Source organism: Pinus tabuliformis, chromosome J (assembly GCF_031772625.1).
Source record: "Pinus tabuliformis cultivar Carrire ecotype Pingquan chromosome J, CPIR1, whole genome shotgun sequence".
Lineage (NCBI taxonomy): Eukaryota > Viridiplantae > Streptophyta > Pinopsida > Pinales > Pinaceae > Pinus > Pinus tabuliformis.
Window position 1 is genome coordinate 418,213,739 of NC_142295.1, and position 23,696 is coordinate 418,237,434.

Genomic DNA, 23,696 nt, shown 5'->3' on the forward strand with positions numbered 1-23,696 from the left:
TAGTCAATCATGACTAGTCATCCAGAAATCCCATCTAAATAGGGCAGTTTTGAGATTCCATGATATTGGTCATATTTCTTGGGATGAGGGTAGTGAATTCGACTTGGATAGATGGATTAGAGTAGCTGGGTTTGTTAGAGTGAATGTAGATCAGTTTGTTTCATGAGACTCCTTATTTAAGAGCCACAACTTTGATGGCTCATATATTGACTTATTATACTTTTATGCTGTAATACTTTTGGTTTGAAGACTTGTGCTATTCTCAATTTGTTGCTCAATGCTATGGATGTGTGACTGATCTAAGCTTCTGATATCATCTTTCAAAGTGTGCAAGGCAAGGGTGGAGGGCCCCCACTCCAAGCTAAGTACACTTCCATGTTAAACTAGTTTTATTTCATTGCAATTTGGTTGATTGTAGCCTTAGTTTTTCAAAGCCTTATTTCAGATTGCTTTATGATTATGCATAGTGATTGATTTCATTTGTTAATGGCTTATTCATCACTTTATTGAGTTGGAAAACAGATGTTCAAGTTGGGCATCCCTTCTACTAAATGGTGGATCAAAACTAGTTTCTTTTGTTTACATGCAAGTAGTTTTATTTCCATTTAGATTTAGATATTGAGATGAATGAATTATGATGGAATATCTTATGTGTCTCTTAAGTTAAGAGCTTCTTTCATTTATAATTTATGCATCTTGAGTTTTTGGTTTCAATCTCTAATTCATTAAGTAATAATTGAGGTGAAGGTGGACTTCTTGAGTTCAAGAACCCTTTCAATGTTTTTCTCTTTTGAGCTGATTGAATTAGAGTTATAAGATGTATTTTCTTTAGCTTTTAATCATTTATCTTTCAAGGTTTGGTTATATTAGATCTTCACAAATAGTGAACTTGCCTCAAAGAATAAACAACCCGGATTGATAATAAATAATTGTGTTAGTTTAGGAACATAAATTAGCTCAACAGTCCTGAGGGCAAAAACGTGGGAAAAGTCATCCTGGTTGGCCCACATAAAACGTGTGGGTGAGTCACTGGAGAATGGTGATTGTACTGGCAGGAAGCCCCTAAATTGTCCCCAAACAGGAAATCCCAATGAATGCCCCTGTCCTAGTTCTGCTACTTGATTTCCTCCAACATCTTCTTCTGCCCCTTGGCCAAGTCATTTGGGGCCTTTAGGAGGCTATCAAACATTGCCTCCTCTTTGCTCTTCGACTTCCCCATATCTACCTCCACCACTGCCTGCTTTGGAGTCTCAGTGTCAGGGATGACTTCCAACTTTATTTCCCTATTTTGATACATCTACCTCTAGTAGGTAACGTTCTGCTTGTTCTCCAAGGCCATAGAAATAATCCCCACAACTAACCCAAGATCACAGATCTGATACCACTGTAATATTCCTAATGGAAAATCAATAGTGATAAACAAAGCATACAAATGTACATGCAACACAAAACCCACATAAAATTAAACATCCATAAATACACTCGAAAACTGCGCCAACTGAGCCATTTTATTATAAATCAGTGGGGGTACACATAAGTATGAAATGAGTGCACTTGGGCTTGCCCAAGGCAAGCTAAACAAGTCCTAGGTGGAGAAGATGAATACCCGAATGCTGGAACTTCAACCCCTTCTAAATTCTGCGTTGGCCCTGAAAAAACTACATTGTTGGCTGGAGTAGAACTGTTGTTTGACCCACTTCTAGTGCTCAGAAAATTCCGGGAAATTAACCCCGAACTCCTCTCAAATAACCCACCAAAACCCAAAAAGGGTTTGGCCTAGTTCAGACCCCCAAAATTACCCCCAATTTCCACGTCCTCCTCCAAGTGTTGGGTAATTCAACCCACCTAGAAATGTTGCTACTTACTGCCTCCAAAAATTGTTGAGTACTCCCCTTAAATTTCTCCTCAAGTTCCCCAACCAACTCAGCTCCCAAATCACCAACCAAACCCCCACAATGAGCAACCTCCACCAAGGACTACGCAGGCCCCAAGCAAGACACTTTTGCGTTGGCCCAAAAGAGAAGGATCCAGCCTGAAGAGTGGCCACACCAAACCCCCAACAAACCTCTGCAAAATTGCTGCTAATTCCCCTTAGTTATGACCCCTCAAAGCCCGGAAGGAATGTTGCAATGTAACTCTCTCTCCCTAGGAAAGCGTAGCTCCTTTCTATGCCCACACTAGTCCAAATAACCACGAATTTGCCTGAGGAAACACCTCCGAAATAACTCCACCACACAACAATGGCTCTCCTAGGATGGCACTCGGAATCCACCAAAGAAGAGTTGATATTTCTCCCTGGAAACCTCTTGTTCTAAACAACACTTGCAGACTTGGCTCAATAGCTCAAGCGTGAGAGATGAGAAGTTTGTCTAAGTGTCAAAAGTCCCAAAATGATGTGTGCTCCCTCTATTTATCCTTGAGCTGCCTTTTCCCTATATGGGTCCTATTACCCACCATTTTGTGGGTGATATCCCTAGGAGAAATTTTTTTCTCCAAGATGGTCCTCAGCCAACAGCCAGCAACCCCTTGCAGCCACTAGCTAGCTCATTGTGCCATTTCTCTACCACTTGAACCAGCCATGTGGTCCCTCACCCATCTTCCATGATCGTATGTTTGAAGGTGGGCCTCCCAAACCTAAAGGTATGCCTTGCCATTTGGTAATTGAGTATTGTAGTTTGCTTATTATGGACACTTCTGGGCATGGATTAATGGGGGGATTCGGCGGAAAGAATGGGTTAGGTTTGTGCCCTTGTCCACTAGAACCCTTTTGGATATTAACCTTGCATTCTAGTCTCGTGAGATCCCTTTTACTGACCATTTGGCTTTAGGGATGGTATTTCATGGGAAACCCCAATTTGGGTTGCGTGTTCCCGCTCCCTTACCCGCTTATATTACCCTCTTTCCACTCATTATTACCCCATTCATCATCTCTCCCATCTGGGTCCACATTCCTCCATTAGGTGCACATAGGGTCAACTTGCCCCTTCCCCTTGCCCACACCTTGGGTCAGGCTTGGAATGATGCCCAAAGGTTGATGAAGCTAAAAGGAAAGATAAAAGCATATTTGGCCACATTCAACAGGAAAATGTACCACAAAATGCAAAAGATGGTCGAGACAAACACATTTAGCACATGGGAAAAATCCAATACATGAGCTCTACCCCATCATCATTACCGTGACCCTGGTTCCTATAGGTTCTATGAGCCTCTTTTGTCATATAGGAACCCATGATTGTCCCAACCCATGGTGGGCAATGAACCACCCTACCTTGAAAGGGGGTGTTCACTGCTATATCTTATGCATCATGCTCTTACCCTTTGAGCCCCAAGTAATTAATCAAATAAAATCATAAAAGCCAAAAAGGAATATAAAGAAGGGTGGAAAAATCAAGGTCGAGGCACCTCATGTAGCATGATTGCTCCCTCCTATACATTATAAATCCAAGTGTGAGCCTCCCTCTTATTAGCTACCCTTGTAGCCCAGCATGTGACCCAGGGTTGCCCCTTTTCATCCCCTACTCCGTTCACCTATCTATCGCATGACACCACCTTTTGAAGGATGTACCTTGAATATATTATCCCCTTTAGAAGTAGAAACCACCTAATAGGATTCTTGGTTAACCCTATTTGGAGTTTAGGAGACACTGGCATATCCCGAAGCCCATTATGGAAGGGAAAACCACTATGAAATCCCCACCTGTGATCCATGATTGGTAATCTCATTTACTTGATTTCTCTAATGACTTGTTGTACTGGAAGGCTAAGGGACGCATTGGATCTTATGCAGGATTGCAGATGGTCTCCATCTTGGGTTTGGTCTCCCTATACGGGGTCTTAATCCTCTAGAGGGCTACATTGGCACATGTAGGGTGTGCGTTGAGAGCCATGGGCCTCCATAGCAGTAGACAACACTCCATGGATCCCCGAGGATGGTCAGAGATGCTCGAGATACTCTCATCGGACGAGAAAGATGCACCTAGTTCATTTTTGCCCAACCGAACCCACAAATGCATCATGCACTTGGCAACTGACCCAGGATTTGTAGGACAATGTGGCATCCCCTACATCATCATCAAAGCCCTTGCAGATGATCTACAGGCATCTTCGACTCATTTTGGAGACCCATGAGGTTATTGATATGCCCCCACACCCATTGGGAGCACCACGGGTTTATTGTTTGGAGAACAAAGGGCCACCCCCTTGTCCATCACTTTTGAGGGTCCTACTCTTCATTATGGCATTCATGGACCTCATTAGGCCTCTTAGAGGGCCCTACTACATGCATAGATTATTATTTGACCTCTTGAGAGGCTTATTCTTTCATTTATGAACTAGTTTGGTGGGCTTGTCACCAAAAGTTAGATTATTAGAACATTATTTTATTTTTGGGGCTTATGTAGGCCAAGGAGACTAATTCGAACTCCTCATTAGTGTATAAATACAAGTGATATGAGTTCATTTGCTCGTCATCACCTTGGATTGGATATTTTCTCTCTCTTGAGAATTTCGCTCTTTTTCTAGAGGATGAATTGGAGCTTTATGGATGAATTTTGATGTGTGGATATTGGTCTATCTTATCTTGGAGCTTCTCTCTTGTCAATTGTGAATGGTTGGATATATTATGTTACATGTAAGTACATGTTTTTAATGTTATTCTTGTTTTACTTTGTCATATACATTGGACTGGGATTTTCGCTATTTTTAGGGCTAATCACTGCATGCATTTACTACTTTAAATTGTGGAATTTTGTCTCTATTATAGCATCTCTCAATGTATGGGCCATGTAATGTGAATGAAATCTCCTAGGGGTAATTCCATTAACGAATTGACCTTGATAATCCATCTCCTTTGCACATAAAAGTATAAAAGATGCAAGATTGCTTCCCTTTGATCTAGAAGGTTAGCGAAGTAGACTTGAGGCCTCCTTGACCAAGAACCAAAGGTCCTCACTCTTATTCATCATAGACTCCATTCTCGCAAGACTAAGGCACTGATCTACCAAAAGGTGGTCACCTAAAATCATAGCATTTTCACCTTCTCCTAGGTCTAGACAAATTGGGTCACCTAGGTCATCATTTTCTCAACAAACTATCCCTCCAAAAAGTCCAGTCTCATGGCCTCTTCTGCGCTAATGTCTCCTCAAGACCTCCTCCAAATTTGAGGCCATTCTGACAGTGGAGTTGTGAGAAAATCCAATCCCTAGCTCTAAGATCAAACTTTTCCCTAGCATCCCCAAGGCTAGTGCCTCATAGGATCAATTCAACATCTTTAAGTGAAAATTCTTTCTTTGATCCTTTCCCCCACCTTGTATAAGGTAAAAAAATCATTTGTTGTCATACTCTTTCCTCCTCCCCTAGACTAGGTCCACTTGGTCCCATGTGGTCCGATTCCTTTGAAAGACAATTCTTCAAGAACCATCCGGGATACCAATTTCAATAAGGATTTAAGGGATTAGGAAAATCCTTCACAAGTCATATCCCATAAACCTAGCCCTCAAATCCTCCCTTCCTTTCCCTAGAAGACATTGTACCTTGATTAGAAAGCAAGCAAGCTCTATCTTTTTAACTCTTCTGGGAAGGGGATTATTTGGGTCACTCATATCCATTCATCGATTTATCCTTCATCTGTGACTCCATAATATACTAGGTTTCCTCCCATCGGTCAAAGTTCGTAAATATAAGGGAGCCTTAGCTAAGGTGACAGTGGGCTAAGCCTCCATTTGTTTTCCTTGGTCTAGCATTTGCCCTTCAGGGATCCCGTTTAGGTCCCTTGCTAGTTTGAGTAGTAACAGGTCCCATGCATCGACCTCCTCCCTCCAAAGAGCATGAATTGTACAAGGGGAGTGTATTCCCCTCTTGGGGTGGCCCCCACTAACAACTAAGTGTTTGATTTGCCTTATTTTTCTTATGTGAGTGCCTTCCTTAGCCAAAATCGAAAGTGGGGTCCTCCAACCCACTTCTCCTAAGTTGTGAATCCAAAGATTATCAAAATTGAGCAAAATTGTATTCTCACCTAGCAACATTTGCTAAGTGGGAATGTCATTGAAAGGGGTGATAGACGAAGCATATGTAGAAGTTTAAAACAACTATGAGGATTAGAGCTAGTACAAGGCTGAAGAAGACTTCTTTGGAAGGAAGACTCACTGAAAGAAGTTAATTTTTAATCTAGACATACTAATCTTCTCTTCCCCAATATCTATGTGTGGAGCAACCTCCTCACAAAAAATTAGAAATCTCTTTGACATGTAGCCATTAACTTCTAGGTCTTCTGGTGGCAGTTTCTTGCACTATAACATTCTCCAGGGCTGATATTGTAAATTTGTAATCACCCCCAATGGAAAAATAATAACATGAAACAAGGACTCTTTCTGCAAGTCCTTCAACTCCTACTGTGTGATTAATCAATCAGACACATTTCTATACAATAAGCACCCTCTTATCAAGTCCCAATATTCCAAAGAAATCTAAATTTGGACAATGATCCTTGAGAAACCCAGTCAGGTAGTATTCAAAAGCCCAGTTATCTCATGTTAACCCAATCAGGTGGTGCTAGTAAGCTGAATTATCTCACAGTTTTCTCTGCAATCTTCTACTATACTCAATGTCAAGAATGCTGTCAACAGTACTATGCCAAAAGTTATAAATATCCACATCATCCTAGAAGTAGGATTCTCTCATGCAAGCCTCTTGCCTGTCTACTTGTGTTATAACAATGGTTACAAGGAAGTAAAGGCATTTTGCATGTTGCTAGCAACGAGAATTAAGTTGAATGAAACCAAACACCTTGTACAGAGACAAATAGATAATGGTATTCAGCTTGAGTACACACATGAAGCAACCTATTCATATACATTATAAATTTTCAAATAATATAAATCAACTCAATTACACCGTGCACACATACATACAGGTCAATGAGGTTCTTCCAACTTCCAATAAAGTATGGTATTCCTCCTGTGAATTTATTATCAGAAGCCCACCTGCATCCCAAAACCAAAGAAACATTATTCAAATACACTCATTTTACTATATACCGTGGAAGAATTTTCCGATGTATAGAACTCATTCTGTGGTCTGTATACCAAAAAAGAGAAGAAACAACTAAGACTATCAAGAATAAGGACAAACAAAACTCACAGAATTTTCAGATTTTGTAGCTTTCCAAAAGTGGACGGAATCTCTCCACTTACTCCCGCACTATCGATGTACCTGTTTGGTAGAAACAAAGAACAAAACTCTGGAATGATTTCTACTGTTCTATCTAATGAGAAACACGGGCCATAATTTGGCCAAATTATCCTTCCCACCACTCACAAGCATCTATGAATATAAAGATAGGAATTTGTTGGCAAGTCACTGATTGTTTATGAAACAAAGGTAGGCCACTCAAGTAATATCTCTTTGACAATGACCTAATCAAGTGAACCACTTTACCGGTAATAATAAATTTATCCTCAGAAGGACAATGACCTAGTCAAGCAATACTCATTAAAGCTTTTCAAATTCCTTTTAAATATTTCTTAAATGGATGCCTCATTACATGTGGTAGAGTTGCATCGCTTATGCCTTTGAAAGTTGGACAAGGAACATTTCGCTCTCCATTCGTTGCATTGAGTCAATTATATCCATACTGACATAGAAACTTACAATAAACATATGAGAAACAACTATAGAGCCTTATATATCTAAATTCAAACATTAAATAAACATCCTTTTATAGACTGCTGGAGTACTAGGAAATTTAAACTTACTCCCACCCAAACCTTGTACATGTGTGATATATATTTGGATACTATGTATTGATGTTTTATTACATACATAAAGCTATGAATTTCTGCCCATTATGTTTTTCTTCTAAGATGCCTGTTACCTCCTAGGAGGTATCTATATGCATTTTTCATATCAACACCATTGTAAGACCAAGGATTTGCAAGTCTTGAGCCCTATAGACCTGTGGTTGATTATCAGTTATTGTATCCTAGGCCTATAATGGTTGGCCATGCCCAGTCCTTTTAGTTTACCATTCTCACTTCCTTTCGTTTTGGATAGGATTGGAGGATTTGAGGTAGATCTACTCAGACACATGGTTTAGAGGTACCATTGGTTTTTGTAGAGGTGATCACATTATGTAGGGCCAGTCCAACCCATGTCTTGAGTGCATCTATGTCTTTCCCACATGGACATATGTTATAGAGTCTATATGCATTTCCTTGGCTATGTTACAATATTATCCAGTCTCAATGCAAAATATTTAGAAGTGGTCATAATTTGACAAGCTCAAGTGTCCAGTGATGAAATTTTTGACGTACATGTAAGCTAAAGTGAGCCCGACACAATTAAATTGCAGAAATTAAAAAATGGAAAAGCATAATGTGAAGGTCAAACATGGTCAAAGTCAAGACATAGAACACCAAAGTGAAGTATTGTTACTGCTCAAAATAGCAGGGGTCCTAGGAGAGGATCCTATAGAGCAACTACTAGGTTAAGGGGAAAAAATGGAGCAATAGCCCACTATCACCTCAGCTAAGGCTCCCTGCTCTTTACGAACTTTCACCGATGGGACGAGTCCGGGTGTGAGAGGAATCACAAAGATGAATAGATCAATGAGGGGATTGAGGGTGATTCCTAGAGCCTATTCACAAAAGAGACTCAAATGTATGTCTTGCTTGCTTAAAAAGCAAGGTGATGGGCTCTCCAGGAAGTGCTAAGAGGATACTTGAGTCTAGGTTTAGGGGATATAACTTGACAAGGGGTTTCCTAGACTTAAGAATCTTAATGAAGAAATGGCTTCAAGGTAATCCTTGTGGAATTTGAGTTCTATATTTGTGGTGTTGTACCTCTGAGATAGTAGTAGGTCAACTACCAATGCCAGAGCATCTAAAATAATTGTTTTGGGGTTTTTGGTTTTAGTTTTGGAAGACCAATGAATGAAGACAGATGTAGAATTGAAATACTTAATCCTTTGGATAATATTAATATCTCAGCAAAGGGTTGCTATAAAGCTTTACACAGTGATATAGATCAAATAGTGGTGAGAAGAAGACAAAAAATAATATGATTATCACAGTTTCTAGACTGTAAAACAGAACAATCATAAGTATGAAAACCTTCTAAACTACGTTCCAAAGATTCAAGGCAGTATACTTAAGCTTACAAAAGATACTGATGATTTATTGATTAGAGGGGATTAGCTAAACAGACAGTTCATTAATCCATTCTCTTAATAGATGATCACTTCAGGAGTTTATAGGAATAAATTGAGACACAATTATTCCTACCTAGATATCTCTATAAGTCATAAGCATATAAAGAAAAACATAACGATTGATAACTGGAAAAATTTACAGGATAACACAAACAGTGTAAAACCAAATTCAGAATCCTCTGCTTTGTATTAAGGTTCCAGAAAGACTGAGTACATCAAGTGTCTAGAAAAGCTTCCTTCAAAGGTGCAACCAAGTTCAAAGTAGAATGAACAGTCACGACTTAACAAGTAATGAACAATGAACCTTGAACCCTTAACAACTCGAGAAGAGAGTTATTTATACAATAATGAAACTAAGAAAATATCCTAAAACTTATTAAGATTTATTCTAGGAAAGGAAATATCTTCATGCAAGAAGATAGGGGCAGCTATTGAACTGCTTCTTGTTGTCCCTTTTATTCAGGTTGTGCTGGCTTTGTTGTTTGATATTTTGCCCTTTAAGCTGCTTGATTGTTTGTATCCTTTACGTTGGTTGATTCCTTCATTTGATCTTTCATCTGATACTCTTTAAACTCTGTGAATATCCTTTGACCCTGCTGAGTAGCCTTTACTGTGTTCTTTTTACCTTTACTATGCATTTTAGGTTTTTACTGTGTTTTTCAACAGTAAATCGTTTTAGATTTTATGTTACAGAGTAAAGTGATTTGATATGATCTTCATATTTGTCTTCTAACTGTATGCAGGATTTTTTCTTTGTAAGCCTGGAACATGAGTTTTTACCTGCAAAACACAGAAATTGTTAAGAAAAACATAGGTGACAGAGAAGGTCGTCAATGGCTTTATTGAGCTTGAAAGGATATTGGAAGGAGTCCAGAGCGTATCGGAAGGTAAAACAATGGTTTTATTGGTCGCAGAGGCTTATGGAGGTTTCACTGTGAAAACAGGTGAAACAAAGCAAAATGGTGATTTTTACGTTTAAACGGAAAAACAATTTACTTTTTGAATTATGGCACAAAGTGAACAGTGGCCATTTTGTTGTTATGCGGGAGGTGGTTTTGATTTTCATCGCACCGCTTATGAGGCACGGGCGGTTTTTGGGAGGGGTCACCCGATATGGTCTAGAGCCTGACATGTAGCAAGGGGAGGTCAGTGGAACACTGCTCTTTCGGGTGGGAAATGCTAGAACAGAGAGCCAACCCGAAATCGCTAAGAGTCATTAGATTTGAATGGATTTGATCGAATGGTGGTGGAGCGAAAGAGCAACGCGGAGGTAAGAGGAAAGAGCAACAAAGGGGCCCAACGATTAATCATGGCGGTATGGCCTTTATTATGGGTTAAAAACTGAGATTAGCGGGGTTTTATGGTTAAATAGAGGTTTAAGTTGGTTCTTCGTTTAAATCATAAAAACATTTTAACAAAGAAATCCTTTGCAAAACAAGGTATGGCGGACTTGAAATAGTATGAATTCGGGTGGATAAATGACATCGGGTCTGGGTTCATCGCATATCGCAATCGCAGTTTAGCGAAGGAAGGCCCATCGCAAAGGAATGCGATAGGGGCCGGACGCGATGTGGAAAATAAATCATGGATAATACTGCGATCGGGTCCAGGTTCCCATCGCAATGGCAGAGGGTGTATGTTTCAGCCGGGACTTGCGATGAGGAGTGGATGCGAAATGGGCAATGAATTATGAAATATATTTGCATCGGGTCTGGGTCCATCGCGCATCGCATATCGCAATGCGGAGGAGAGTGCATGCACGTTGAAAAGTTTGCGATCCACCAATATGCGATGTGTTATGGAATACATAGTTTTATAATAAAACTTATGGTTTCGGGATATTTAGTAAAGGGAGTTAATAATATATGGGGAATGAGACTTTTAAGGGTTTAATACTATAAGTTAGCATTAATATGAAACATGAGCGGAAAGGGGAAATACACTAAGTATAATGCTTTTTCATGAGTTATTTGCTTTTCACATATATACATCAATACTTAGGCTAAACATCTTTTTGTGGGTTTTTTGGGTAAAAGGGGATTTAACATGGGGTTTTCACTTTTCCTAGGCAAAAAAGGATTTTAACCTTAGGAAAAGGGGTTTTTTATGGAAAATAAATGAATATGAACTGTATGAAAGTGGGAATGGGAAATTAGTAAATATAGGGATGAATGGGGATGAGGGAAGTTAATTAATTAATCTTGTAGACCTTCATTTGCTTTGTGTAATTGCCTCATGGACATAGAAACATATGGTACAACGTGATAAATGTACATTTTGTCCAATCAATCATCATACTTCTGCAACCTTTCTTCTACTTACCCTTGGATTATTCTATCATTTTTTCTTCACTTAATGGGTGCATTTAAGCTAGCAAACCCTTTTCCTTTTTTTTTTATTTTTTTAAAAGCAAACTATCTAATTCTAACCTTATAACATCCAAGGGCTCAGATTAAATTGATGAGCACCTTATTATTCTCTACCTAACCACTGATTTGCCAAGATTAAATAGTTTGGCCAGATCTTTATTCTCTAATTATAACATCAAATTTAAAGTATGAAGCAGTCAAGATTAAACTATTTGACTGTCATGGGTTGTGGCATTTATGACAAGCTGCACACAACCATTATTTTGCAGAAAAAATAGTAGTGGCATTTAGACTTGCTCACTTTCAGAATTTATTTGTTTTCTTTTCTTTCTAACCTAACATTTTCTTTTTGTCTTGATTTTTTTAGGACATCTAACCTAAAATTTTCTTTGATATGGACATCATCATCAAGATATTTTCAAAAACATTTTATTCAATATTGTTATGTCCATATCCTAACTTAACATTTTTTTCAAAATATAATTTTTTTTATTAATTTATTCTATCTTATCAAAATCAAAAAATGTGACAACATGTGGGACCATAGATAAGCCAAGAGGAACCAAACTAGGTCAAGGGTATGGAGTTGATCAATCAAGGAGGGGCTTGACCTAATTAAGGAAGAGAATAGGATCAAAGGACAAATTTTCTTTAAGATTTTGAATGCAATGATCCCAATGAGGACACTAACCCAAATCAAACTAGGGCAAGAGTTGGTCTTGTGGCTAGGGCTTGCTATATCTCGAGATTCCACCGTATTTTCTTCAAACTTGGAGGACCTCTAGAGCAAACCTCAGCGCAATAGTGGACCAAAAATCGAAGTGTTTGGATGGCTAGAAAGGAATTTGATTGATGCCCTAGTTGACCTAGTAGGGCTAAGCCTAGAAAGAGAAGAGAAAGGCGAGAAAAATAATCTTTGAAAGTGACCACCAGTGGTTGGACCAGAGCCTTGCCTTTGGGAGAGATGGAGTCAAGATGAATTTTTATTTTCGATAAACTATACCCAATCAAGGAGACCTCTAGACAACTTCACATGGCAATTAGGGCATGAGAGTAGCTGCCAGAAGATTTTATACTTCGATATGTAAGAATTGATGACTTATCAAGGTATGTTTAATGGAAATTAACCTCTAGGAACATTCATTCGTTATACATGACACATGTAACATATGCACCACTATAATAGATCAAAAATCCCACAATTTCGCATAAATTAGAGGCAATTTCAGACCTAGATGGCGAAAATCACAACAACATTCATGTGACAAGATAAAACTAAAAAATAGACATGAAAAGAGCACTTACACGTACAACGAGTATATCCAATCATCAATACAAGACAATTTTGAAGCTCCAAGATCAAGAGAATAGTATCCAAACATCAAAATTCATCCATGAAACCAAACTCATCTTCAAAAGGGGAATGTGAAATTCTCATAAGAGCTAATAACCCAAACAAGTGATGATGATGAGAGGAATGAATGAACCTCTCATCAATATATATCTTCTCTAAAGAGTTTGATTTGCCTAAATAAGAGTACTTCAAACCCAAATAATAAAATAATGCGCAATACTAACATTCCTTGGTGACAAGTCCACCGAGATAGCTCAATGATACAAAATAAGGCCTCTCAAGAGGGCAAAATAATAAACATGACGAGTCGTTGGGCCTTTGAGAGGGCCTGATGGAGTCCAAAATGCGCCAACGTGTGAGAATAGGCTCCAAACATACTGAATGAGGGGTTGGCCCCTTGATATTAATCAAGTCATATGTGGTGCCCCAAAAGTGGGTGTGGGGGCACAATGACATCCTCATGGGTCTCCAAGTGAAATGATAATGCCTTTAAACTATCTGCAAGGGCTAGGATGATGAAATAAACCCTCCCTTTGTCTCCCGCAGTGACACACATCCTCATCTGGACCCTAAAACCTCTGCCAAGTGTGTGGTACAAGTGTGGAGTCAGTTGGGCATGGGGATCCAGGTGCATCATCCTCATCAGAAAGGGTGGGACACGAGCAATATCTGAAGGGCTCTGGGGATCCATGAAGTTCTCTCTACTATGGTGGAGGCCCATGGCTCTTAACGCTCACCCTACAAGTGCCAATGTGGCCCTCTAGAGGGCTTGGATCCCGTATAGGGAGACCAAACCCCAAATGGAGACCCACTTGCAATCCTGCATAAGATCCAATGCGTCCCCTTGCCCTCCAATACAACAAATCATTTGAATAATCAAGTAAAAGAGTTTACAAATCATGAGTTCAAATGGTCATTTCATGGTGGCATGCCCTTCCATAATGAGCTTCGGCATGTACTGTTGATTTCTAGTAGCATCGGATGTACTCTAAGCCTCAAAATTTGAAAGGAGGTTAGGACACATGTATTTCGGAATACCCAGAAATCGTTTTGGGAAATTCCACTCGAAGATATTTTTATTAAAACAATTAATTATTTTTAATGGATGCCTAAGTCTAAACTTAGGAAATTAAAATCATTAAAGGGTATTAATAAAACTGGGTGTGAATCTTCTAGAAAAAGACGGAGATCGAGTCAATATGATCTAAGCCATTGATTAGAATTTAATCTGGCCCATTGATTATTCACCGAGAAGATTATAAGAAGGACTTCGATGAGCATTTGGAAGACAAACCAGAGGCAGATACTCAATTGCCCAAGTAGATTGATTTTCTCACTAGCTGAAGTTTGGCATGAGGAAATCGAATCAGAGTGTGAGTAGCAGGTGAGAGAGAGAGAGGGGGTATTAGCAATAGTCGAGAGTGCAGGAAACATCAGGAAGAGGCAGCACAGAAGAGGGGCGCACATCACCAGCGCAGAGGTAGTGACGAAGGGGCAGTGCAGAGGCAGTGACGCAGGGACAACGTAGTCACTGCGCAGAGGGTGATGCAATGTGGCTAGTGTGAGGGAAACATGTCCTCTCAAGTGTCAAAAATTCACTGTGGAGTGGAGAAATTTGCTTGTAAAATTTCTCTCAGTAACTCTTCTTCTATTCTATTATTCGTAGATTGTACATGAGATTTTGCTGAAGAATAATAAAAGAACCCTCATCTACTACACCAGTTTTGGAACATTGGTTTTTTCGGGGACAATTGTCCAAAAATAATTGTGTTAATGTGCTATTGTTGTGCTAGTATTTTCCTTACATTTATTTTCTGCAGCAATTAATTTGTAAAGATTGCAGTGTATGTATTTCGATATTTTCCGTAGAAAACTGCAAATAATTTGTTTCAGTAAATTAACAAATAGAAGAAATATTATTAGTTGCTGCAGTAAGATTTTCACATGGTATCAGAGCGAGGTTGGAGAGATCTAGTGCAGAAGAAAAGGGAGCAGCGTAGCACTGCATAAACAACTGCTCGAAGTCCCCAGAAGGCTGCGTAGTCCTTGGGCCAGGCAGGTAAGATTTCGAGGGAGAGTTAACTCTCTGAGAATCAATCTCTAGATCAGAGGGTTGTCAAAGGCAAAGGGAGCAATGTGGTTCTTTTGCAGAGAAAATCTCCAGCTAAAATGCAGTGTCTTGCAGTAGTAAGTACAACGTTGAGAAGGAGAATAGCACGGAAAAACATGGATAGTCAAGATGTATTATCTTCCAGATTAGAAGAAGAATTCGCATGTTTGTCAAGTTTAGCATCAACAAGTGTTTGGTATATTGATAACGGGGCTTCAGTTCACATGATTGGAGTACGAGAGTACTTCTCTAGCTATCAAGAAGAGCAGATGGACTTCCACATCACTATGGGAAACAGAACGAAGTGTACTCCAATAGGGAGAGGCACCATAGCATTTCAGACGGAAGTAGGAACCAACATAAGAGCCACTAATGTGCTGCATGTGTCGGGGTTAGGAATGAATCTAATTTCAATGTCCCAATTACAGGACAAGGGGTGCGATGTATACTTCATTGGAAGGAAGGTGTATGTCAAACATTCCAGTTGGAAGAAGATGAGACAAATTGGAGCTCGAAGCAACAAATTGTATAGATTGCAACTCGAATCTCCAATGGAACTTATAGGCAGTAATCATAATGGTGAAAAGGAAATGAATGAACTATGGCAGAGGCAAATGGGACACTTACACCATGGAGCACTGAGGATGCTTAGAGAGACTGTTACAAGAGTTCCATTCCTCAGTACTGAGCATGATGATGTATGCAGAGGATGCGTACTAGGGAAATACCTTAAGCCAGTTTTTCCCAAAAGTGACAACAGAGCAAGAGGCGTGTTGGGATTGATACACTCAGATATTTGTGGCCCGATGTCCACGAAAGCTCTTAGCAGTGGCGAGTACTTTGTCACCTTTATTGATGATCACTCTAGAAAAACCTGGATCTATTTCTTAAAGACCAAGGATGAGGTCTTTGATCGGTTTAGAGAGTTTAAGGCTCTCGTAGAAAACATGACAGGGAAAAAGATAAAGGTATTGCGTTCAGATAATGGTGGAGCATATACAGATAAAAACTTCACGGATTTTTGTGCAAAGGAGGGCATCAAAAGAGAGTGGAAAGCTCCATACGATCCACAGCAGAATAGAGTAGTGGAGTGGAAAAATAGAACAATTGTCGGGGCCGCAAAGGCTGTGTTATATGACCAAGACTTGCCTAGATTCTTATGTGCAGAGGCATGCAACACAGCGTCGTATATCCAGAATAGAACTCTTAACAGAGCATTGGGGAAGATAACGCTTGAAGGAGTCTTCACAGAGAAAAAACCAAAGGTGAGTCATATCAGGATATTCAGAAGTGTGGCATATTGTCACATTCCAAACGAGAAACATAGTAAGTTGGATCAGACAGCAAAAAAGGGGTACCTCGTAGGGTATAGAGAGACCTCAAAAGCATACAGAATTTACATTCCAAGTAGCAAGAAAATTATACTAAGACAAGATGCAAAGTTCATGGAAGACCGAGCTTTCAGGAAATCTCGAGAGATGCCAGCAGAAGATCAGTCAACAGATGTTCCATTAGTCGAACAGCAGTAGGGGCAGCAAGAAGGACAAGCAGGAGGACAGATATCAAGATTGAGTATCGTAACCAGCACCAATATTTCCTCAAGAGTAGGAGATCCAGGTAGTTCTCAGCAGATGGAATAGTAGGAACAGGAGGAGGATTTGATTGAGCCTCCCACCACCAGTGGTAGAACCAGCAAGGAATTACGACAAACGCTGAGCGACGCAAAGTAGTTTGTCGGAGCTCCTAGAACCGACAAGAGGCAGCGTAGACAGCCTGACAAGTACCAAGCCTTGGTAGCACAGGTTGAAGAATCCTCCAGTTTTCAAGAAGTTGTACAACAACAAGTTTGGGTTGATGCCATGGTAGAAGAATACAATTTTATCATGACAAATGATGTCTAGGAAGTGGTACCTAGAATAGAGGATAGATCAGTTGTAGGATCAAGGTGGATCTACAAGATTAAGTACACTGCAAATGGCAGTATAGAGAAGTATAAGGCTAGGTTTGTGGCAAAGTGATACGCACAAAAGGAAGGAATAGACCATGAGGAGACCTTCGCCCCAGTAGCTAGATATACCTCTATCAGATCCGTTGTATCCCTAGCAACTCAAATGGGATGGGAGATTCACCAGATGGATGTCAAGACAACATTCTTGAACGAGGCTCATGAAAAGAGAACTCATGTATGCAGGTTGAAGAAAGCCCTATATGGGCTCAAGCAGGCACCCAGAGCATGGTATGGTCGGATTGATAGTTACTTGCAGCAGTTGGGATTCATCAAGAGTGATGTTGATCCCAATCTCTACTATCTAATGGTGGAGAATGAGCCACTTATTCTGGTATTATATGTAGATGACTTATTTCTAACAGGGTCATCTGGGCTCATAAAGGACTACAAGAAGAATCTTGAAGCAGAATTCGACATGAAGGATATGGGGTTGATGCATTATTTTCTAGGGTTGGAAGTTTGGCAGAAGAATGGGGAGATCTTCCTTGGGCAAGGAAGATATGCTACAAAGATTCTGAAGAGATTCAGAATGTAGGATTGTCGGCCCATGGCTACACCTATGATCACCAACTAGAAGAAAATAGATGCATCAGGAGACAAGGAAGTGGACCCCACCTTGTACAGACAGCTCATTGGGTCACTCATGTATCTGATCAACACTAGGCCAGACATTTGTTTCGTTGTCAACACGCTTGGTCAGTTCGTGGATATGTTCGTGGAACAATCGGATATGGGTTGAAAATTTGAAATACACCCGAGGAGATGACATCAGATTGAGCGGATTCACAGATGCAGTTTGGGTAGGTAGTTTAGTAGACCGCAAAATTACCTCTGGGTATTGCTTCAGCGTTGGATCAGGAATGATCTCTTGGTGCAACAGGAAGCAAAAGTCAGTAGATCTGAGCTCAGCAGAAGCAGAATATATGGCGGCCAGCACAGAGACGTGTGAAGCTATATGGCTTAGAAAACTGCTTGTGAGTTTGTTCAGGAAGAGGATCAAAGCAACCAATGTTTATTGTGATAATCAGAGTTGTATCAAACTCTTTGAGAATCCAGTATTCATGATTAGTCGAAACACATTGATATCAGATGCCACTTTATCAGAGACTGTGTTCAACGTGGGGCAGTACAGCTACAGTATGTCCGCACAAGAGATCAGGTAACAGAAGTACTCACAAAGGCTCTAGGAAGAGATAAGTTCATCCAGTTCAGGAAGCAGATGGGTATGGTAGAAAACCCATTTCAATAGCAAAAACAGATGGTTTCTCAGTTGCAGCAACAGCAAATGAGAGGGAATTGCAGTGCAGATGCAGTAGTTGGAAGCAGTATGTCGGGACAGCAAAAGCACAGATATAGCATTTGCGCAGTATTTGGTGGACAATGATGTCAGACATCAGCAACATAGAGGGAGATGATACAGAGTCAGGGTGATGATTCAGTGGGTTGCATTACTAGAGCACATTCCTTGCTAAGAGAGATTTTTTTCTAGTAGCATCAGATGTGCTTTAAGCCTTAAAATTTGCAAAGAGGCTAGGACACATGTATTCCAGAATACCCAGAAATCATTTTTGGAAATTCCACTCAAAGGCAGTTTATTAAAATAATTAATTATTTTTAATGGATGCCTAAGTCTAAACTTACGAAATTAAAATAATTAAAGTGTATTAATAAAATTGGGTGTGAATCTTCTAGAAAAAGACGAAGATCAAATCAATATGATCTAAGCCATTGATTAGAATTTAATCTAGGTTGTTAATTATTCAACGAGAAGATTATAAGGACTTTGATGGGCATTTGGAAGACACACTAGAGGCACATACTCAGTTGCCCAAGTAGATTGATTTTCTCACTGGTTGAAGTTCGACAAGAGGAAATCGAATTAGAGGGTGAGTTGCAGGTGAAAGAGGGAGAGGGTATTAGCAATAGTCGAGAGTTCAGAATTACATCAGTTTTTCGACAGAATTCAGAACCTTTGTCAAGTGTTTCTTCCTCCCTTTCATAAGGAGAGGGGGGGCAAGGAAATCAGCTACAAAAATATCTTCTGGCTGGAGTTTACAGCTCTCTGTATGACTAGTCGTCTCAGCGTGAAGCCCCTAATTGCTAAAAAACAGTAAGATACCTTTCTTGAAAATAAAACATAATAACAGCAACAACAATCAAAAACAACAAAATAGAATTAACCAATGAAACTGAAATGATGGTCCTGAAAATATCTCCATGCCAATCTTCTTTGTTGGCCTCTTGTCCAAGCGTGTTTCTGCTAAATCACGGCTAATCCTCTCTCAGTCGGTTCCTTGTCACTTTCAGCATTTAGCAGTCTTGTTCCTTCTCTTTCACGAAGCAGGATCGGTTACCCATCATGGCGATAACAGACTCGGAACGCGACTACCAACTCATCCGTCCTCCCAGAATCCTTGTAAAACACTATCGGCGCCCTGATATGCTTGGTGATGCAATTATGGTGTAATGTGGAGGACTTTCCAGTACTAGAACTTATCATTAAAAACATTACGAAACAGGCAAGTTCCGATCCCCTTTAGGCCCCTTTGCTTCAGCTCCTTTCTGTAATTCTCTTCATATGACCAGGGTCTAGAACTAGGTGCTTAGCCCTAAAAGGTGCTAGAGCCTTTAGACTCTTGTCCGGGGGCCTTTTTCCTTTTATACATAGAATCCCGCACTTCGGTGATTTCTGATGCTCGCCTTCAGTGTTTCCCCTTGACCCTTGCGATCGTCGATATGCGAGAATGGACCCACAAGAGATATCGCAATCGCAATATAGGAGAGAGAGTGTGAGGATGAGTGGTTTTCGAAGGGAGGCATGAGCGATAAGTGGTAAGTGAGGCGGAATATGAAATAACATGAGAGGAACATGTGGAGGCTAGGCCCGACGCGGAAACCGCGTTTTTGGACCCCCCTTGCCGATAAAGGGAAACATGGCGGGGGGGCCGAAAAGGACTGGGAGCCGTCGATCTGGGCGGAGCCAATCTAGGTCGTCCAAAGATGGGGGATGTTTAACCGATTTGTGGCTTTTGAAATGGGACGGACCCGACAGCACTTTAAATCCATTGTATAAAATATCGCATTCAGACTGGGACTTTGACTTGTGAGATCGTCGATCGCCGAATTGCGGGTTAATGATGTCATCAATGCCACGTGTCACTTCCTGAGTGGTGACATGTGGCGCCGGGATATACCCGCATAGGACCCCTGAAAATGTCGGATCTGTGTGCCACGTGTCCCCATATGCCACATCATGCTGATGTTAGCTGCCATGCATCTTTCTCGAGACCAATCTTGTGCTGCCACATGGCCCTACTAGAGGAGAGAGAAAGAGCTCGCCTGCCTTTGGTTTTCCACTGAATTCCTTTGTTAATCGCAATCGGCCCTTCCCCGACACTTTTAACGTTATCAGCGTTCTGCGGTTTTACGACATTGTATTTGTTCGCAGCCTTTGAAAACGTTGATCTCCGATCTACGATACAACTCTGAGTGGGACAATCGATTTGCGATGCGTTGGAACTTCCGATTGTGATTTGCGATATCGGCAATCGCTAATCGTTGCCCTCGCTATGCTCCCTTGCTATTACTTTTAGAAAAACGTCGATTGCAATGAGCCTCCCCTTAGTCTTTTCCTCTTTGTTTTATGGCTTTCAAAGGGTATGTTCAATCTATTATAACGTCTGATCCAAGAGTCCATTTTTGGACTTCCCCCTAAGGTTGGAAAGCTTATTACGAGCACTATCAAGTGGAGAGGGTCTGATTCAGCTTTGAAAGCTTTTGTGGCTTGAAAAATGGCTTCAAACATGACTGCTATTTGACACTTGGGACAAATGAAAACTCATAATGCAGTGAGTGATAACATTGGCTCCCACTGGGGACAATGCCTTACTGGCAAGGTGCTGAGAACCTGCAAACTAGTAGCCTTCTTTCCATTGGGCATGGAGTCATAATAAAACTGAAAAATTAACCGACTGACTGCAAACTGACTAAATGATTGTAAGATTTACTAACTGACTGACTTACATAGCTGAAAACTCTTAAGAAAAAAATCAAAAAATTTGACAGCACATCACCAAAGTCTTAGGGCCTTCTCCTCGGGCTTCAAACTTGAATGACAGTTGTTCATACCTACTGAAAATATATATACTAGGTGATCTCTTCTCTCTAATGCAGCCAGTTAAGCAAATGGCTACTTGATTGAGTTCTTCTCATACCTCTTATGAGCAGGCAGAAGAAGAAAGGGAGTGGCAACTCAAAATTCAACTGATTCTGAAAACCAACCTTCCAATGACACCATCTCAACATCAGGGTACTGGACCTTATTCCATTGTTCTCTAGAAATTCAGCAATTAAAACTAGCATGTACCTCATAAAATCTTTGGACAAAATTTTTAATATGTGTTCCCAACTTGGTAATTGATGCTCAACTCTTTTAATCTCCTCCATGAATCTTCTAATTGAGTTACTGAACTCCTTACCTACTTCTATAAATCATCTGATCTGCTTTATAATCAGATCAGAGTCTCCACACACAGTTAAGCATTCGACATTCACATTCCTTGTTGTTTGTAGCCCAAGGAGCAATGCTTCATGCTCTGCCACATTGTTGGTTGCCTCAAACTCCAGCTTGGATGAGAGGGGTATCAAGCTGCCCTCGGGATGTACCAACAATACTCCTACTCCATTTCCCTCTTTGGAATTTGCTCCGTCCAAGTATAATTTACACACTTGGTTTTCATCTGTGTGCTGGTGGTCTAACTGCATCATTAGAAGTACTTGTGTTTCTTCTAAGATGGTTTCATCTTCTTCTAGGAACAAGCACGAGAGGTCACTTTCTTTTCCATACGCTGGAGAATTTTTAGAACCTTCAGCTGGGGTCACAGTTTTCACATATCTGGTATCTCTGTACAACCTCCTTTCTTCGCCTCCAAAAGTGGGAATAGTGGCATAAGTTAGATCTAATTTTATAGAGCCCCCCACCTTAGAACCCCAAGACCTAGATAGGAGCATGTCGAATCGAGGGGGAACATCTGCCACTACTATGTCCATCACTACGCTCTTTACAGGGATCTGAGCCAGGTTTACCACCAAATCTTTTATCATTCCCACACATTTGACCCTCTTAGAGTCAAATGAGTATAGGTCCTTGTAGGGTCTGGTGATCTGCAAGCCAAGTTTTTCCATCACGACCAAGGGCATGAGGTTATGCGAGGCTCCAGAGTCCAACATACAGTTATGCAATAAGACGTCATGGATTACCAAGGTCACATAGAAGGGTGCAATGGAAGAATCTGTCATATTCCTAATTAGCCCCAGCTAATTGGAATATTCGATTTTGCCAAATTTTGCCTTCTATAGTTATTTTGTAAATAAAAAAGTGAGAAAGGGGGACATAACTCACTTTTAGAATAAAAGTCACTTCCTAGTAGCACAACGTTGTGACTTAAAGGGAGAGCCAAGGGGGCCAAAAGGGGGACGCAGAAATGGAGCCCACGCAGACACATGGAGGGACTGCGCAGGAGGGGAGGAACACGTGGCAAAAGGGGAATCACGCAGGAAAAGATGAGCATTGGGATTGAGAGAGGCAGAAGCTATAAAAGAGAGAGGAGCCCCCTCATTTTGATCATTCGATTATGTGCATTTGTGATAGTCGTTTTGGCTTAGAGCACGCTAGCTGTTTAGCTAGTCTGCAGCACTGTTTAGTGCATTGAGTGTCTCCGTTCGGAGATCTCACCCTTAGCCCCGGGGGACTTCGAGTGCCTGCTCAGGCAAGGTATTTTCGTTGGCATTTCAGCAGCAGTATCTTCAGCATTTCAGCAGTGGTTTTATCAGTGTTCTAGAGGACTGCGCAGCACTGGGAGAGGGACGCAGTTCTTTTTGGGAGCAGTCTGGATTGAGGGTTTGTGGAGGATTTGAGCCGAGGGATTGAGCAAGAGATCAGCTCTTGCATATTGGAGGAGTTTGGCAGAGTTCTGGGCTGAGTTTCGGAGGGTTCTATTCAATGGTAGCGCAGAGCAGTGAGGAACTGCGCATAACCCCAAGGGGGTGAATTTCAGGGGTCGGCCATTCCAAGAAAACATTCTAGGTTTTTCTGGGTTTCTTGAGTAGAGTCTGATTCCAGAGTTTCAACTTTTTCTGAGGAGGGGAGCAGTCCCAAGTCCTCATTTGATTTATAGCAGCAGCAGCAGCACAACAGTTTTCCCAGCAGCTTGGACACAGATCAGGGAGGGGCCATTCCTTTGCTATTTTGAGTGTATTTCTTCACTTGCCTTGTGCAAGTAGAGGCGCCATCTTCCTGATCACCTCCTGTACTCATTTTATTACTCAGTATAATAAAATGGCTTAGCATTCTCTCTGCATTTCTTGTGTATCTGCTTATGGTTTATTTGATATATATATTGTATCACTGTTATTTGTATCTCTTTGAGCATTCCCGGCTATTATACCACTTATGTGTTTTTATTATACTCTTAGACAGAGTCTGGAAAGGGCCAAGTAGCCTCTGGATCTCATTCTCTTTTTAGAGGCGACATATCTGGTAAATGCCCTCCCAGTCCATCTTTGGTTGGAGTTTGCTTGTGTTTGGGGTATATTCCTGATAAAGGGATATTACAGTGGTATCAGAGCATAGATCTGGCTCAGCCTATGGA

General features: G+C 40.7%; 1 protein-coding gene across 2 annotated transcripts in view; it reads right to left on the minus strand.

The window, feature by feature from the left end:
• Nucleotides 1-23,696, minus strand: part of LOC149227611 (putative LRR receptor-like serine/threonine-protein kinase At1g56140) — a 430,653-nt gene that overhangs the window by 322,918 nt on the left and 84,039 nt on the right. For both annotated transcript variants that reach the window (XM_089377835.1, XM_089377834.1), the window contains exons 7-8: nt 7,138-7,209; nt 6,909-6,980 (exon numbers count right to left, since the gene is read on the minus strand). In XM_089377835.1, coding sequence (XP_089233961.1) covers nt 6,909-6,980; nt 7,138-7,209 — 144 coding nt within the window. The remainder of the gene's footprint in view (nt 1-6,908; nt 6,981-7,137; nt 7,210-23,696) is intronic.